Source organism: Indicator indicator, chromosome 5, assembly GCF_027791375.1.
Source record: "Indicator indicator isolate 239-I01 chromosome 5, UM_Iind_1.1, whole genome shotgun sequence".
Lineage (NCBI taxonomy): Eukaryota > Metazoa > Chordata > Aves > Piciformes > Indicatoridae > Indicator > Indicator indicator.
Genome location: NC_072014.1, coordinates 20,322,732 through 20,340,204, shown reverse-complemented (window position 1 = coordinate 20,340,204; position 17,473 = coordinate 20,322,732). Strand labels below are relative to the sequence as shown.

The 17,473-nt window shown below is 43.0% G+C and overlaps 1 protein-coding gene across 1 annotated transcript in view; it reads left to right on the top strand.

Annotated features, from left to right (window-relative positions):
* MAP3K20 (mitogen-activated protein kinase kinase kinase 20) overlaps window positions 1-15,865 on the top strand; it is an 82,160-nt gene extending 66,295 nt beyond the window's left edge. The window contains exons 16-19 of the mRNA XM_054380839.1: window positions 8,855-8,971; window positions 10,528-10,602; window positions 11,633-11,783; window positions 15,186-15,865. Coding sequence (XP_054236814.1) covers window positions 8,855-8,971; window positions 10,528-10,602; window positions 11,633-11,783; window positions 15,186-15,865 — 1,023 coding nt within the window. The remainder of the gene's footprint in view (window positions 1-8,854; window positions 8,972-10,527; window positions 10,603-11,632; window positions 11,784-15,185) is intronic.
* Window positions 15,866-17,473: the final 1,608 nt, after the last annotated feature.

The window sequence follows — 17,473 nt, the reverse complement described above, 5'->3', positions numbered from 1 at the left end:
TTGTCACCTGAGTTTGGGCTGGAAACTTCAGTCTGAGATCTGCTTATTAGCCAATACATGCCTTTAAAGATGTTGCAGCTAAGCCAGTTTTCAAAAGTGGATGGGAAGGAGTAGATGGAGCATTCAGGTAGGATGCTAGGGCCAGTGTGAGCATGACAGTTTGCATTAAACATAACACTAACAAAGGCTGATGTGGTACATACAATATAGAAAATTGGGCTGGCTTGCTTCTTCAGAAATCCCTGGATGCAATCTTCTAGCTCCCCTAGAGGCTGCTTTAAGCCAGCTACTGCTGCCATCTCAATTTGTTCCAAAATGAGTTGGAGATACTGGGTAAACCAGGATCGAAGGGTTTAAACTTCTTTTTCTGTAGCATTTTTGTGAAATCATACTGCCTGCTCATGTAAAATTAGGTCAGCATAAGCACCTGGGATTGTACCTTCTACCATCTTTACAGCTAAAAAGCTGGCCTATATCAGTTTAAAAATAAATTTCTCAAAGGAACTTTACCCTGATCAGTCCCTGTAAGCAGCTGCCTAGCTAAGCAGCTTTCTTCTGTTTTAGCCATGAGGAAAAAGAGGCAATAAGCTCAAATCTGGGTTACGAGTTCAGATCGTGTTTTCCCTGGGTGATGTGTAGACTGCTAGACCTGTGTACATTAAAGGAGGTTGTTAGGCTCAGGTGAGAGCTGGTGTAGTGCAGCAGGACAGGCTGCACTGAGAACAGGTCATGCAAGGGAACAGGTCATGCTGTGAAATTTTACCGTGAGCTGGCTCTGCACTGGTGTCCTGGGCTGAGTTTCCATTAGACACTGTAGTGCAGCTTCTGTTGTAGTTGTACCTAGAAGCAAGCCGGTCCATGCGTTCAGAGGTGGCCCCACCAAAGCATGGGCAAAGACAGATGTGGGACAAAAGCACACTCCTGATATGAATTAAAGCTCTGGTGTGGGTGCAGCCTCAGTGTGCAGCATGACATACTGCAGTGCCACAGGGCATGAAAGTGCTGGATGAGCTGATCCATTTGACATGTGCAGGTTAATTCAGATTCATTTGGTTAGTCAGAGCACAGCACCATCTCAAGTGTGGTGATGGTTCCTCAGGGCACAGATATCCTGTCCCTGGCTGCACTGAGCCCCATCAGCATAGCCAGTGCACCTTCTCCATTGTCAGGCAGAAAGTTAAAGGCCTTAGGAATGGCAGTGCCTTTTGGCAAGGATCCTGATGAATACATTTCAGGATGGCATTTGAATTTTCAACCTTGTTCTGCACACTGAATGAAATGCTGACTTTCCAGTTCACAATTTTACCAGCCTCAGATTTGTTATCTAATTTAAACTGCATCTTCTAGGGGAGTTATGTTGGTTTCCACCAGCTGAACAATGCAGTCATTTCGTTGCAGTTTCCTTCCCTTTTTAGCTGCATCTTTGGAGGTGATGAAAGCTCAGTTGACCTTTGTGCTCTCTGAATGCATCAGGAGTGAGCACTGAAAGGCAAACCTGGTTTTTAGAGATTTCTTTTCCAGCTCTTGTAGTTCAAGTTATGTGGTTAGTTTAATTTACTTCCTTTTAATGACCTTTCTGTACACAATTCTCACTGAGCTGAAAGGTGATAGATTCAGACATTTTATAGTATTTTTTTCCACAAACACACAAAAAAAGAGGAAGGCACACACCAGTTAACTCCAAGATACCAAAGACCCAAAAAAAAAAAAAAACCCACAAAGCCTGGTAATTGTGGCTTGAGCTGATTCACAGAACTGCACAGAGAATTTTCAATGGCTTTCTTATCCTAGGAGTCTCATTAAAATTTCCCAATCAGAGAAAGGTGTCTGAGCTGTGTCAGCTCCACACTGATGAATCACCCAACCCCTTAAGATGGACAGTTCACAGTCTTTTAGTCTCCTGTTGGTGCGTTCTTTAGCTTTGGTCCTCAAAAGGGCACACTTCACCATGCCTTTGAATGTTTGCATTTTTTACCAAGTGCAGCACAATCTAACCTGTATCTAAACACAAGCCTTGAAGCTGGCTCATCATTTTGCCTTATTTTTCCCCAGTTATCTTTTCCTTCATTTGACAAGGTAATGAGTAGAGCCTTTTCAAGACCATCTGCTAACTGCGTGAACTATTTTCTATCCTTGAATATCCAAACTGGGATCTATTCTAATGCTGTTACTGAAATTTGTGAATATAATTCACAAAAGTGAATATAATATCAAAGCTAATTTAGAGAGACATTTCTACCAACTCTTCATGTGGAGAAACCTAGGCTGGCAAAATGCAGACAGTACCGGACAAAACAGTACTGAAATAGTTGTTACTGGAATGCAGTTTAACAGGTGCTTGAGCCTGTTAGTGTGCCTTCTTCCTCTCCACCTTCCCATGAAATCTTTCTTTACTTTCCTAGAAGCAATTCCTAGTTTAAACAGACATAATATCACCAGTTTAATTTGGCGGGTTAGGGTGCTCCTCACATTACAAACGAAAAAAAAAAAAGGCCAAGTTCTAAAATTTAAAAATCCATTTTTGTAGTTTGTCAGTCATACATATTCCTCATGCTCTGTAGGTATTTTAAAACTACTTCAATAAGTAAAGCTGGCAGAGAAATAATTTTTTTCTGACCCTTTCTTTGCAAGATACTTGCAAGTACTTTCTAATGTGGTGGGTTTTAACCTTATCTCAAAACCTTATCTTCTGAATCCTCTCTCCTTAATTACATCTCAAAGCACGATACTTTCACTACTAAAGGGTAATAGTTAATGCAAGAGTAGCTGGCACCATTAAGACCTGGTTCATGTAGCTGGCTGAGGAGGTGGATCAGTGGTCAAGCTTAGGGCAAGTGATCTGAGCTCCTCGTATTTTATTTCAAAGAGGCTTTTCTGGACCACATATTGATTTTACATATGATGGAGCTGGTACAACTCCACCACTTCCACTGGGATTGCTCCAGCTGTGGCACCCATGTGTAACTGAGGTCAAACTCAAGCCAATGCCACCTTTTAAAATCCTTTTGTAGGCACTTCTAAGCCAGAGATTTCTATCAGAAATTATTTCATAATCCTGAAGAGGAATACAAACTTTTCAGCTAGGTACTTGACTTTGTAGACCTTTTAATCTCAAGCTTTGTTATACCTTGGCCACTCTGAATGAACTTGCTGCCTTCCATATATTGTGTCTCACACATAAAGTCTCAGTGAAGGATACATCTGCAGAAGGCCAGAGAGGTTCCCGGTGGTCCATAGGCTTGGCATGTCCTCTCCAGACAGAAGCCTGGAAGAGGGGCATTTGTCCTCAGTATGCACAGGACGTGTCTTGCGGCTGCAAGCCCTTGTGTGTGAGGTGTAGCCTCTGCATGTCTTGCTCTGCCACTGGTGGTAACGTGGTGCCAGCACAGCTCCAGTCCAGTTCTCATGAGTGGTCTAATGGGAGATGCCACTGGAGCCCCTCACCAGGGCTGGGTCACACACTGTGGGAGGGTACCCACGTAGCCCTCACAGAAGGGACTTGTGTTTTTTCATGCTTTACAGTCCCACTGTTGCAAGCAGGCTGCTCATGTAGATGATGATGCCTGTGACTGCAGTGGTCCTCATTGGCTTCTGATCACATGGCAGGAGCAGCTTTTGGTAACTGCTATAGCAAGGGCCAGGACTGCCATTATCGCAGAACCCTCCATCTCAGCTGTCACAACCCACTCTTTTTGGGGCAACAGCTCCCAGTAGGTAGCAGCACCCAGTATTTACCATTATGTTCCCCTCCATGGCAGCACAGAGCTTCACAGTGCGGAATATTAAAGACAGACACTGTCAAGGGACAGATATTTTTGGTACCACAAGTGGTCTGCATAGATGTTAAAAGGCCTTGTGCTTCTGCAGGTGAAGCTCCAGCCAGTCAGTGTCTGTTGCCCTGCAGAGTGAGGGCTCCAGCTTTCAGAGGAGGCACCCAGGCAACTGATAATATAAATATATCTTTTGCTTGCTTTGTTTCTGTACATTTTAAGACCATCTCTCTAGGAAGGCCTCCCCACCACATGTTTTTTTTTCTGCCTGCACAGCTGAAACAAAACCGGTGGTGGAGCCACCTTCTCTCACTGGAGCCTGGCTGGCAACAGCCTGCCCTGACCTGAGACACCAGCCATTGTTAAGGGTATAACACATTTACATATTTTGCAATAAAACATCAGTTATTTGCATTACTGTGTCAAGTTTTATTTGATTCTTTCACCTAAAAATGACTCATTTTCCTTTCTTGTATTTTAAAAACCAACTACTCTAAGCTTGTTTGAGAATAATCAAAAATTGCCCATTTAGCTAGAAGTCATTTTCTTTTCAAAAGGCAAATGTTATTTAATCTTTCAGCTGTTCATTGTGCCATCATAAATACTTTCTTTTCAGCACAGTTGTGGGGACTGAAATGAGCCCACTAATTGCCTCCCATTTCGACTGACATGTGGTGGTTTAGTGGAAAGAGAACACAGCGGGGAGAAGGAAATAGGAGGCTGAGAAAATGAGAGCTAATTATTTTCACTGCCTCATGTCAGGCTCTGTGTCAGCCTTGTTTTTACAAACTGGAAGGTTTAGCACTAAATAAAACAAACTGGCGTCATGTTTTTATATACTGGCAGTGTCATGGAAGCAGCTGCACATCTCAAAGACAATATAATGCCTGCATTCGCATGGACACCATCTGACAGCCACTGTGAGCCACTGCTAATGAGGATATCACAGTGGTGCCAAGTGAAAGGTGCTGAATTATGTATGATTCTTCATCAGTGCAGCAATAGTCCTGTACATCATTATGAGACATTGTTTTGCTGAAGAGATTAAAACATTCTTAGTTCCAGACCCTGCAACCTATACACGCTACAAGAGGTTATTAATGGAATTTTTAGGGAGAGTTTCTTGTGGATTTCTTTTTGGTTAAAAATATCTCATGGGACAAAGCCATGGTGGGTCATGACACTATATATATAAAGAAGAGAAGCAAATTAACCATAATTGTGTTATCTTGCTTTAAATCCAGAATAATAAAATATAGTAGCAGGGTGATACATAATGATAAATAACCCCAAGTGCTGTCACTAGATGTTCAACTCTAATGCCTTTAAAACAGCAGGTTTCAGCAGCTGAGATAGATAATAGCTAAGAATGTAAAGGAGCTTCTGGGGACCCAAATCATCAACATGCTACTACTTTTAGTACCAGCATGACCAACATTTTTTCATATTTGTTTCATCTTGTGTTACAGCTTGCTTTTCTTCCAATATCCAGTTGCCTGCTACAATGCCGTTTCCATTTTTTCTTCAGTGTTTTAAAAAAAAAAAAAAAAAGTTTATTGCAGCCACTGATTTAAAACCAAGTCGTGGATTTGGGCCTCCTTTAGAAAAAGGAGATGTCACCCCAGCAACAGTTTTAAGCTGTTGTTGCGGGAGACATCTGTTGTTTAAAGCTTATGCCTGATCTTTTTTTTGTTGCAGATGTTAGTGCATGTGGGGTTAAAGGAGTGTTGTCACCACAGCAAGCTGGAGACTTAATTTTTTTAAAGTGTCCTTATTTTCTGTTTTGAAGCTGAAGAGAAATGCCTCAAAATACATGTGTGATTTGCTGTTCTTTTCTACAGTCATTTGCAGAGGTGGCTGATTTATTGGCTTTGTCAAGGTGCTATTCGGAAATGATCTTCACAAAGTTTTGCTGATGGTGCCTCTCAATTATAAAAACATTAAAAAAAAGAAAAAGCTGACATTCTTTATTTAAATAAAAATCGAGCAGGTAAATATTAGGAGGTATTTTAATACTTGAATTACAAGATGTCCTGGGAAATCTTTTTGGAAGACTTGTGTAAATACATTTATCAACCAGGTATTTTGAACGAGCCATTTCCAAATTACTTTCCTACATATGCCTGGCACTAAATGTAGTCTTAGTCTGAGAAATCTTGTGGCCCCAATGCAGCCAGATTTTTGCTTAAGTGGCTGAGCATTGCTCTCTTATTTCACTGCTAAGTAGGAACCTAGAAGTCAGTTGGGAAACAGTGAAATATGTCCCTTTCTGCAGCACACAAATCTGGCGTTATTTACTGTGTGGCTCAACAAAATGGTTACCAAGTTTGTAGCCACCTACTTATCTTGGATATTTCCCAAGTGCCTTGATTCAAAAGTGACCCAGCTCCTGTCTTTTCCCTTTCCTTTTCCTTCCTTTTCCTGCCTTTTCTTTTTTTTTCTCCAGCCTCTTTCCCTTTCTTCCTCTCTTTATTTCCCTTTCTCTCTCTTTCTCCTTCCTACAGATGATTTTACAAGAGTGCAAAATTAAAACCTTTCCAGAGAAAACAAGAGACATATCTTTGAGTGACCAGAGAAGAATGTACTGAAATGTGGTAATTTGCCCTCTGGTTCCTGTGCAGTGTAGCTGGAGAGGACTCCAAGGAGGACCGAAGGTTTTGGGGTTGGATTTGAAGGGCAGGAGAGCGTATTTCTTTCTCTGAAGCTGCAGTTCAGAGCCGTGGAAGGCGGTGTTTGTGCAGGGCTCAGCATCCACAGCTGCGTGGGGCCGCCTGATTCGTTACTGCACGGAGAGGGCTCCTGCGTGCATGGCAGATCTGACAAGGGACTGGGCATTATTGGCATTTGCCCACTGCCAGGCAGACCCTGAATTTGCACAGCTTGTCAGCCTTTTCTTTAAAAACAGTTGTTTGATTTATGTTTTTTATTAAAATGAGCTCACATTTCTCAGGTCTGGTCTGCAGTGAGTGAACAGCACAAAAACCTGAGTTGTGAAGGCATAGGAACCCTTGCACGAGGTGCAGCTCTGGCTATTGAGTGCTTGGCATTGGTCTCACAGCAGGAGATGTGCTGAATTAACTGGAGGATAGTATTTTATGTCAATGTTTTGTTCTTTCCTTGGCTAGGGTGTTTTTGTAAAAGTTATAAATGTCAGTGAGCACCTTGTCTCTACTCTCGGGTTTGATTGCAATAGGAAATCCAGGTAGCATGAATTTAGGAAGTCCTGCAAAAAAGTCCAGTGACAAGGGCAGTGTGGGCAGGGGCAGGAGCACACTTTGGGAGACAAGGAGGAGTCAGAGACTGCTTACTATGTCTGTTGCTTCACTATTGCTGCTCAGTTACATAGCATGTATGGTTCTCAGCTGATAACGGGGCTGGTGCATCTCTTCTCTGGGAAGGGACAGGCATAAATCTGGGTTAGCTCACAACAGAAAACCTGCAAAGGGATACAGTTCATGATTAGGAAACAGACACAGGGTGACTTCAGTGCCTTATCAGGTTGCACAGGTAGCCAGTGGCAGAACTGGAACCTGAACTCAATGCTTCCAAGTCTCAGTGCAGTGCCCTTGACTGGTGGACCACCTTTCCCATCGCTCAAACACATACCAGGACAATGCAAAAACCAATTCATATGTCCACTCTGCTCATAAAACACAGAAGCTTTCAATGGGGACAGATGGACACACAGGGCCAAATGCTTTCATAAGCATAATTTGTTGTTGATGTTTGGAAATGATTATACTCCAGTTTTCTTTTACCTTGGAATTGCCAATTGAATGCCTGATTGAAAGCTTTGAGACTTCTGAAGCTGAGCTCCTGCGTTACATTTATGAGAGACACACGTGCAGACGCTAGCAGAGAATGGCATGTGCGAATGGGTACTTCGTAGGCTGCCGTACGTTTGTGTGTGCAAATAACTGCTTAGGCAAGCCTGCGGCCCATAGAGGCCATCTGTGTCCTCACTGAAAGCTTCTGCTGTTTCTTAGCAGCATGGAGGAGAATGTGAGACCACACTGGCCCAGCAGAAGGCGTGCAGTGAACATAGACTCTCCTGCACCCCCAGCAAGTCTGAGGAGCTCCTCTCTCTGAAGGGAAGATCCCCTCCTGCCTGTATGGAGAGGGAGACACTCTGCCTCACTGCAGCCCCCTTGTTCCTCAGGGGACTGATTTTTGAAGGAGCTCAGCACACCAGACAGTATCTGGCTGGTTTACATTGTGGAACAGGCAGTCTCTGGTCTCCAGTGGGAGCCTCCCTGGCCACAGGCATGAACCACCTCAGCCTGTGCAGGATGACCTGTGGGATGCCACCAGAGCCATCAGCTTCTGCAGCCTCATACCTGTTCAAAATATTGGATGTTGGCCCTATGTTCATCTGATGAGATTATTTAAGGATACCTTTCATTGCTTTAATTTATTAAACGTGCTGTGGTTATTTTCTCAGCTGAGCTTTCTTATAATTAATAGTGCAACTGGAGGTGAGCAGAAGCTGAGGATGCTCAGTGCCTTGCTGGGCATTCAGTAGCTGAAATAATCAAACTGTAATAACCAGCTCATCCTCTTGCCCATTATTTGAGTGGCTGTCTCAGTGGTGTTTCACAGACCCTCTGGTCATTTATTCCCATGATTATTGGGAAGATGTCCTTGGGGCTGGCTGCCAGCACTGGCTGTGACCCTGAGCGACAGCTTCCACCACTGCCCTCTGCCTCCACTGCCAGGTGGGTGTGCGGAGCTCCCATGCCACCCACTGGAATGGGCTGTCTGCCCTCCTGGGGACTTTCAGAGATCCACACCTCTGAAGACATCCAGACCTGTCAACGTGGTGACTGTGTCTTGGGGTGAGCTGAGAGGAAAGCAAGCAAGAGAGCCCAAGAGCTTTGCATTATCACCACTTTTACTGGAAAGTGTGCATATCCTAAAATATGTAAATGTTTTTTATCTTTCTTTTTGGATTATTTTTCCCCCCCATATATTAAGGATTAGGTTTTGGGTAGTTTTAGGGTTTAGTTTTGTTTTATTTGATGGGGGGGGAGGGGGGTGCTTATTTGTATTCTAACAATCCAGCATTCTTTTTTTACTATTCATAGGATTGTAAATGGAAAATGTACATGGAGATGGACGGGGATGAAATTGCAATAACCTACATAAAAGATGTGACATTCAACACTAACCTACCTGATGTAGAGATTTTAAAGATGACAAAGGTATTTACAGCCTTAAAGCTTTCACGAATTCACAGATCTCAAACAAAGACATTAAAATACCACAGCAGTCGACTTTTGTGCTTGCGGAAGCTCAGTCTCTTGACAGCTTTTAAATAAAATGCACATTTTAAACAGATTTGTATCATAATAGGAGGTATTTTGGTTCTCTTTTAAGCTGACAATAATAAATAAGAGAAGAAACTAATTTATATTTTCATGTTTTAATTCCGTGTTGTATCCTCTGAATTTATTACCTCTTGTAAAGAAAAGAATATTCAAAAAAATACTTTCCTTTACAAGAGAAAAAAGTGATTTAAATTTCCAGTTGGAAACTCCATGTGATTTGTCTGGGTCTTTTTTTCCTTCTCTCTCTTTTTTCTTTTTCTTTTTTTTTTTTTTTTGACATGATTTGAGAACTTTTATGTGATTCTAAAACTCCCTCTTTCATGCAATGATGGCTTGTAGAGACTGAAACTCATCAGCAGACAGCACAGCACTGAACATCTGCAATTCAGTATCACTGGGCATTTTACCTTATTTCAGAACCTGCCTGTTAAATATCTACAAGCCAGCATTTAGACAGCTTTTACCATAAGCCTCAGAAAGCTTTGTTAATGCAGAGGGCATTCTGTTTGCTGTTACTTTAATTTGGCTTTATTTAATTTACCATTATTTTAGTTCAGTTTTATTAATATGTTCCATTTGATAATAGCTAACAAAAATAATTTCTACATTAAAAAATGTACAGCTTGGTCACCAACTAGAATGCTACTTTAATGTGCACTGATAAAAAACTCCAAACTCCTCAGTGCTTTAAACTCTAAATTTTGGGGGTAAAGTTTTAGGAGAACATTTGGTTGTTTTTTTGCTAAAGGAAAAGCTGAAAATTAGATTCTCAATAATCAGATTTTTAAGGAAAATATGAAAATATGAGTATTTACAAGTATTTGCCAAAAAAGATTCTCATATTTAATTCATGCTATTACTATTTTTATAGTTGGTGATTACTGAAAAAACACTTGTGATTTTTTTTTTTAATTCTTATTATTTTGTTGCAAAACAGTGTTCTGTTTAATTTTCATGTTTGACCTTTATTTTTTTTAATTAAAAAGAAACCAAACAATAAAAGGCTGAAAGCTAAATAAACCTAATAGCTACATACAGTAACATTAACTTTTCACATACTTCATCATTTTTATATGTATCAGGGAATATCCCCATGAATCTCTGGGTATTTGTTCTTGCTGGCCTCTATAAATCTAGCAGAAAAACACCCTGTACATGGACAAAAAAGGGAAAGATTTATGCCCCCATGAAAACATTCCATGTTGTCACCTACTGTCATTTATAGACCTTTCTCCTCTGTTTCCTTTTGTAAACAAGGAAGTAAATAATTCCAAAATATATTGCTTCACTTCATAAGATTTTAAGAAAAGTATTGATGCTAACAGTATGGAAATAGATGAAAAAAAAGGGAAATGTTGAAAATGGGGTGTTTCAGAAACAAGTCAGGAGATGAAAAGCACCTTATAAAACTCCCAACATGTTTTTTCCAGCCACCGTTTGTAATGGAGAAATGGATTGTGGGGATAGAAGAACATCAGTCTGTAGAATGTGTTGTTACATATGAGGTAAGCTCTAAGGAACAAATTAAAAAATTGGTTTATCCAAGATAAAACCTACATGGGAGGTGTGGAAATAGCATCCTTTGGCTTTGTTATATCCTATAATCGAATCTCAGCAGTCTGCAATTCATTGTAAAATCTAAAGTTTAGAGCAAAAGCTGAATGAGGTTTACAGAGAAAGTGTCTTCAGACAGCTGCCTGGGACAGCTATTTCCTCAAGGAAAAAAACTCCTTTTACTTGAAGTGTAATGGTCAGTCTTGTTTACATTACTTGAAGAGGCTGTCTTTTACCTTTTCAATGAAGTGCTAATTAGGAGAGCAGAGAAAGAAGACGAAGAAATAAAATGAGAAGTCAAGAGTAAAACAAGATAAAATAAAACTTAGAAGACAATTGAATGTGATATAAATTAGCCTTTATAAAAAAAGCTTGCAGTTACTTCCAAAAGTGATTTTATAAAAAGACCAATGCTGTGCATCACAAGGAGGCTAATAATTGAGGTTCCAGCTCTGTCTGGAGCAAGTACTCAAGTAGTGATGGAAAGACAAGGAAATAAATCTGGGACCTTGCTTGCTCGACTCAGAAGTGAAGAACAGTAATTTTCTTTCAGTAGTCATAGAACCTTAACAGCAAATTGAAGAGCTTGATATTTCAGGGAAGTTTTGTGGAAGGTCCCCCTGCAAAAATACCTGCTTAGTCCTCTTTTAGCAGAAAGCACTGCCCATTTGACGCTCATTTATAGAACTAGTAAAATATATTTTTTTATCTGTAGATCTTTCCACTGCTTGGTGCATGAATTGAAACAGTTATTCACTACCACGTTTTTAGCATAATCGCAAAATACCAGCCAAAATTATCCAGAGTCTAAAAATACTTGAGAACTGGCTAAGTGGTTTTGCAAAACAGGCTCTATATTGCAAACACTGCTGCAGCCCTGGCATTAGTGGAACTTCCATCACAGGGCAGCTTATTGGGTTGTGTATTGTTATGTCCTCAAATGTGTTATGTCCTTATGCGTGTTGTGTCCTTCCTGAGCAGAGTGACGTTAGAGCTCCCAAAATCACCAGGCACATCCAAGCTATCTGCTGGAGCAAGGTGAAAGTGCAGGATGAGGTCGAGACAGTACAGCTCATGATCCAGACCTCGCTTCCCAACTCGGAGGGGAACTCACGGAGCAGATCCAACTCAAGTAAGTCAGTACATGCAAACTTTACTGCTGAAAGGAATCATCAGGAAAGCAGCATGCTGAAAGCAGTCCATGCTGATTAGCTACAGACCTTTTGTCTATGACAGTAGTCACTTGCAGTTGCACATCAACAACAGACATACAGCTCAGATCCCTTCTGCCCCAAAACCTGAAATGCTTCATATCTTCCAGCAGTAAGCAGCCTTAAATCCTGATGCTTTTTCAACCCCTTCCTTGGGTCAGCTTTGAATCAACCTTTCAATCTCCTCTAATGACCTGTAGAAGGTTATTGGGAGAGGTGTTTCTGCCTATGGTCCAGTCTTCTTCCCTTCTCTGTTGGCACTGATGTATGTGTACATGCCCACGTGAGCCTTTCCACAATGGAAGGCCTGCTGTTCTCCAAAATCTGCTTGTGGACACTGGGGGATCAGCTGGCACATCTGCCCTTCTCCTCCAAATCTTCCCCTTTTCCCCATGACAAGAGAGTGCTCAGCTTTGTGGAGCCAAGTGTATCAGCATAGCAAAAGTATTTGGACTGAATTACAGTACTCACACAAAGTATGCAGGGCCTGGGGTGAAGATGTGTTGGATGTCAGGAAGTCATCTGCTGGGAAAGAAGACAATCTCACACATCTCTACCCTCTGTCTGTTGGGAAGAATGGAGTTTTCCACATCCCTTTTGAGGATTTGGGAAGCCAGTGTTTTCAGCAGCTTTTATCCTGACTTCCTCTCTCTGCATCCCAAACTCAGCAGGAGTGCTTTAGCCAGCTCTTTCTTCCTGCTTTTGGCCACCCTGAACACAGGCATCTTTGCACAGATGAGCTTGGATACAGGGTACTTGTTGGAAGAGATGTGTGGGTGCAGATTGCCCTTGCTCTTGCAGGGGAGACACATACCAAGGCTGTAGCCTCAGAAGCACGTAAGATGGCAAAAGGTCCCCTGTGGGTGACACACTGTTTTGACATGTACATGATGCCAGCCTGGCAGACTTCATAGGTGCTACTGACATCCCACTCTGCTCTAAGGAAGTGTGGAAATCTCACTGAACTCTTCTGAAGATCAGTATGCCTATTTGAGGCATCCCTGACTCATCATGATCTGACTTCTGGAACAGTGTTTGTTACAGCTTCTGGGGCTTGACTTGTTCAGTGAGATACATTTAATAATGCAGTGGGCTCTAAAATGCAGTCTTTGTTTCCTAACTAAAATATTCAGATCAGTTGACACTAGCACAGATCTGTCTATAAGATCTACTGTTCCTTTTTGTAATGGTGTTTGTTAGCCAAAGCTGCTTTTCTGACTGAGTTGACAGTAAAGCTGCAGAAACGTTTGGGATGGGACAGCTAAAGAGCAGCACAGGAACTGGAACAAAATACCAGTCAGCAGAGGGTGAACTTCTTTGATTTTGTACACTACTGGCAAATGCAGAAGAATGGCCTCAGGAGTTGAGAGGTGCTGGATTTAGACTAACTACAGACATCTAAAACAGGTGTTCTTATTCCTACAAAATCGTGATGTGCTTGCAACACAAACGTGTTTTGTAATGCAGATGGGACCTAGGGTGTGTCCTAAAAGATGTATCTTCACTGTAGATTAGCTCTGCTGATGGAGGTTGCCCTGATTTGGGGGTGATAAGCTACACAGCTATATCGAAGTGTGGTGTTGTATCTTCACAGGTTGGCTCTGCCGCAGTAAGCCGAGCAGCTTTCATTTTTTTGCAGTGAGCGGTGGGAGAGCTTGTCTGTCTCTCTGGCACTTGGAGAAGTTACATGTATTGTCAGCACCCAAGTGAATAGGCACAGTTGAGAGGAGGTGGGTTAACAGCCAGCGTGAAAGCTGTGCCTCAGCTATAGCAAACCTTCTGGCTTCTTTACCAGACCACCTACCCCAGATTTAAAACACCACCAAATCCAGGCACAAAGGTAAGGGTAATGCCTGTCTGAGGTTAAAATAACCAGCAGTGATGGTCCTACCTCTATGTCCTACCATACAGAGCATTTAATTCAGGGTACAGAGTTGGTGGTCTAGAAACCATATGAGGGAGAAGCCCCGCAGCTCACAAGAGGTGAGAGGCACTCCCATAGAACATACCGGGAGGTCCCTGCTGGGCAACTGATCCCTGGGCTGGAAACTGCAGCGAGCTGTAAGGAGCAGGGACTGAACAGACTGAAGGTGCTGAAGGGAGCACCCCCTCCACATTCAGGATAGCATCAGCACTAGTACCACAGGGGCACGTGATAGCCACCTGAGAACTGAAAACAAATAAAGACCCCAACTCAAGTCCTGAGCCTTTCGATTTCACGTTGATGAGGTCTGTATTTTACATTCACAGCCTCAGTTGGGAGGGTGCAGGGGAATGGCAGAGCTGATACTGTTGAGCAAGTACATTTCAGCATGCATGTTTCTTTTGAACCCATGACTTTCAAGGAGGTTAAAAACCAAAGAAGCAATTCTCCTCTGTCTGTGAAAGGAGGTTCATCTTTCAGTGCAGCCGGAGCTATCTGCTGTGGTGGTGTCACACTCGCACTTGGGCAGGAAAGCTTAATATGCAACTTAATATTTGATATTAAGTTGAAGTGATTTGAGTCTCTCGGGATTCAAGCAAAGTCTGGGGAAAGGAAGAATGTAAGAGACCATCCATTCCATCTTAACAGGAGTAATCCTAGCAAGGATAGAGCCACTACCCAGCTCCCACAAAACCCCACAGGTTGGTTGTATTTATGCTTCAAGCTGGCAGTGTTATGCTTTCATGTTGGAATGATATTAGCAGTCTTTAAGGACAAATCATTCAAATCTCTCTACAGCAAAATTATTTAAGCTGTTCCCATGGCTTTTCAGTCAAAGCTGTAGCCTTGGGTAAGAGGGATTCCTGATCCCTTTTCTACCTCTAAAGCAGCACTGCCTCTCTCTCCATGCTTAGCTGTAAATGGCATGACTGTGCTGGCTGGGAGACATGCAGGTGGAAGGTGATACTGCAGTGGTGCCAGCATCTTGGGGTGCTAGCTCCATACTTGCTCTGGAGGTCTCTAGGCTCTTTTGCAATGAAAGCTGTGGAGAAATCTGCTAAGGCTGCTAAAAGCATCAAAGGATTTAATACACTGGAAGGCACTTGGGAGTGGGAACCCACCTAATCAGCTAAATGAATGATTTCAGTAAGTGTCTTCTAGTCTAACCTACAGAATCTGCACTGACATCAGTTATATTTGTATCACTTCCTCTTTTAAAAGCTTAATGTTATGTTCAGCCATAACACCGAACATACTCAAACCTAAGAGTATTTGCGGCAAGACTAGCTTCAGATATACTGAGGTTCTTCTGAAAGAAATTCTGGTACGTAGCCTCACTCACACCTTTGGTTTTCCATCAATTCACAGAGATCTCACTCCATTTCGGTTTCCCTGCCAGGTATCGACAGCCAGTGGATGGAGACACTGCGGATGAACCAAATAGCAAAAGCCATTTCTCTCCAGCACAGCCATCCCCACAGCCCAACCACTGTCACCCACTACCTGCCCTACCTTCGCAGCCAGGACACCTATGCTGCTGCCGTGAGGAGGACACGCGGTCCCGTCACCTACCAGTTCACGTCAATCAGCCACTCCAGAAACTCCTCTCCCCTCTCACACAGTTTGATGAGAAACCTCTCGAATTTGCATATGAACTCGAAAGGCAGCAGCACTTCCAGCACGGCTTCTGACACGCCTTCGGAGAGGGACAGGTCTGCCGGCAAAGGCAGAAACGCGTCCCACAGTGCGAACTCCCGCAGCTCCTCGGACGGGCGGTGCAGCGGGACGAGCTCTCCGGTGCCCCCCCGGCACTCAGGCAGAGCCTGCAGGACTTCCTCGCCAGTGGGCACCCCGGCCTCCCAGCACCGCAGGTACACCCGCAGTCCCCTCCAGCCCAAGGCCATCCCAGGCATGCCGCCGCAGGGTGAGAGCGAGCCTCGGAGGGGTGAAGCAGAGAGCAGAGTCAGTGAGGGAGGATGGATAAAGGTGCAGCATGGAAAGAAGCCTCACAGGCAGGTCGCGGGCAAGCTGGCAAAGGAGAGGCCCAGGGGGAGCTGGCGGGGCCGGAGGACGTTCTGAGCAAGAAATCTGCCTCTTTATTTAACTGAATGTTCAACCTAGAGAAGATAATGCCTGCTCCTATTTAATGGTCCTATTTAATTTGCCACCCTGAAGCCAGAACACCATGTCCCTCACTGGCCTCTGAAGCCTGCCAGTGGAAGGGGAGAGCTGCCTGTTCTCCCTCCTGTCGCAGTGCTGAGAAATTTGATTTGGTTTTCTCCTCTTCGTTTGGCTGTTCGTGTTCTCAGCTGACCTGATAGCCCCTGATTTGTGTAATATTTCAATAAAAAAATCAGTATGGCACAGCTGGGTGCCATAATGAAAGGCTCTCCATTTCATCCTTAGGGAAGGACCTGGGCTGCTAAATCTCCCCTCACCTCACATATGTCTCCAGTCACCAATTTCAGCTCTGAGCAGGGTCTCCTCACTCTGTGCTCAGTCAGCTTCTCCTAGGACTGTATGAAGAGGTCATATTTTTACCACTTCCAGCTTGCCAGCCCCTGTCAGGTATTTCTCACCTTGGTCCTTACTAAAAGCTCCAACACCAGCTACTTGACTACTGAGCACAGTCTATAACATACACAGTTGCTGTGATAAGGAGAAACAAAAAAATAGGCATTATTCTTTTGAGGGAAAAACTAAAAATAGAGGGGAAAAAAAGCATTGCTTTTATCATAGTTATATCTAACCCCACTGAGGTCTATGATAATATTTACCTCTGGGCAGCAGGCTTTTTTTAATTGAATTTTTAAATGTGGTCAGACTGTGTTGCTTTTGTCTTTCAGTCTTCAGGTAATAAAGACAAGGTCAGCAAAGTTTCTGATTAATGTGGTCTTTAGCACCACTGAGAACAAAGACACAGCTGTAGACTCACTTTGTCATCAGAAAGTTTGTTCTTGGCCTTTTCACTCCAAGTTGATTTCACACAATTAAAAAAAAAAAGAAAAAAAAGAAAAAGGGGGAGAAAAAAAGTTAAGGTTTCACAAGATGCAAGAAGCAAAAAAAAAAAAAAGGAAGAAACAGATAAAAGAAGCTGAACCCAAAGCAATTCTTGGTACCCTCTGAAAGCCAAAAAAATGTGAATTAGAGAAGCCTTTGAACAAGGTGCTACATACCATCTGTGCCAAACAGAACCTGCTGGCATACAATTGTGAGTGATGCTGGAGGAGCTGCTGGCACATCACCCCCGCAGTGACCCCTGTCGCCAAAGCCCCATCACTGGATGTCCAAAAGGGCATGTAAATTCCCAGCTCCACACAAAGGCCACTCCTGGGAGTATATGTAGCTCTTTTCCCTCTGATTTCCACCAGCACTAGTGAGGGCTGACCCCCATGGTGGATTTCCCAATACCTACCAGAATGAACTGGGACTCACATTTCATGAATTCAGGACAGGATCCACCAAAACCAGTGGAACAGGACTCAACTGATACCATGTGTAAGGAACTGAATCTTTGTCATTTAAGCACCTTTTACTCTGACAATATTTAAAAGCAGATAAAATAGTAAGAGGCTGCATGTGAAGCTCTGTGGTAACAAAGCATGCTGCGTTCTTGTGGCTTCAAACTAGCTCAGAGTCCGTTAGTTACCCATCTTCTGGCCCTGGTTTGCTGAACTTGACAACTAA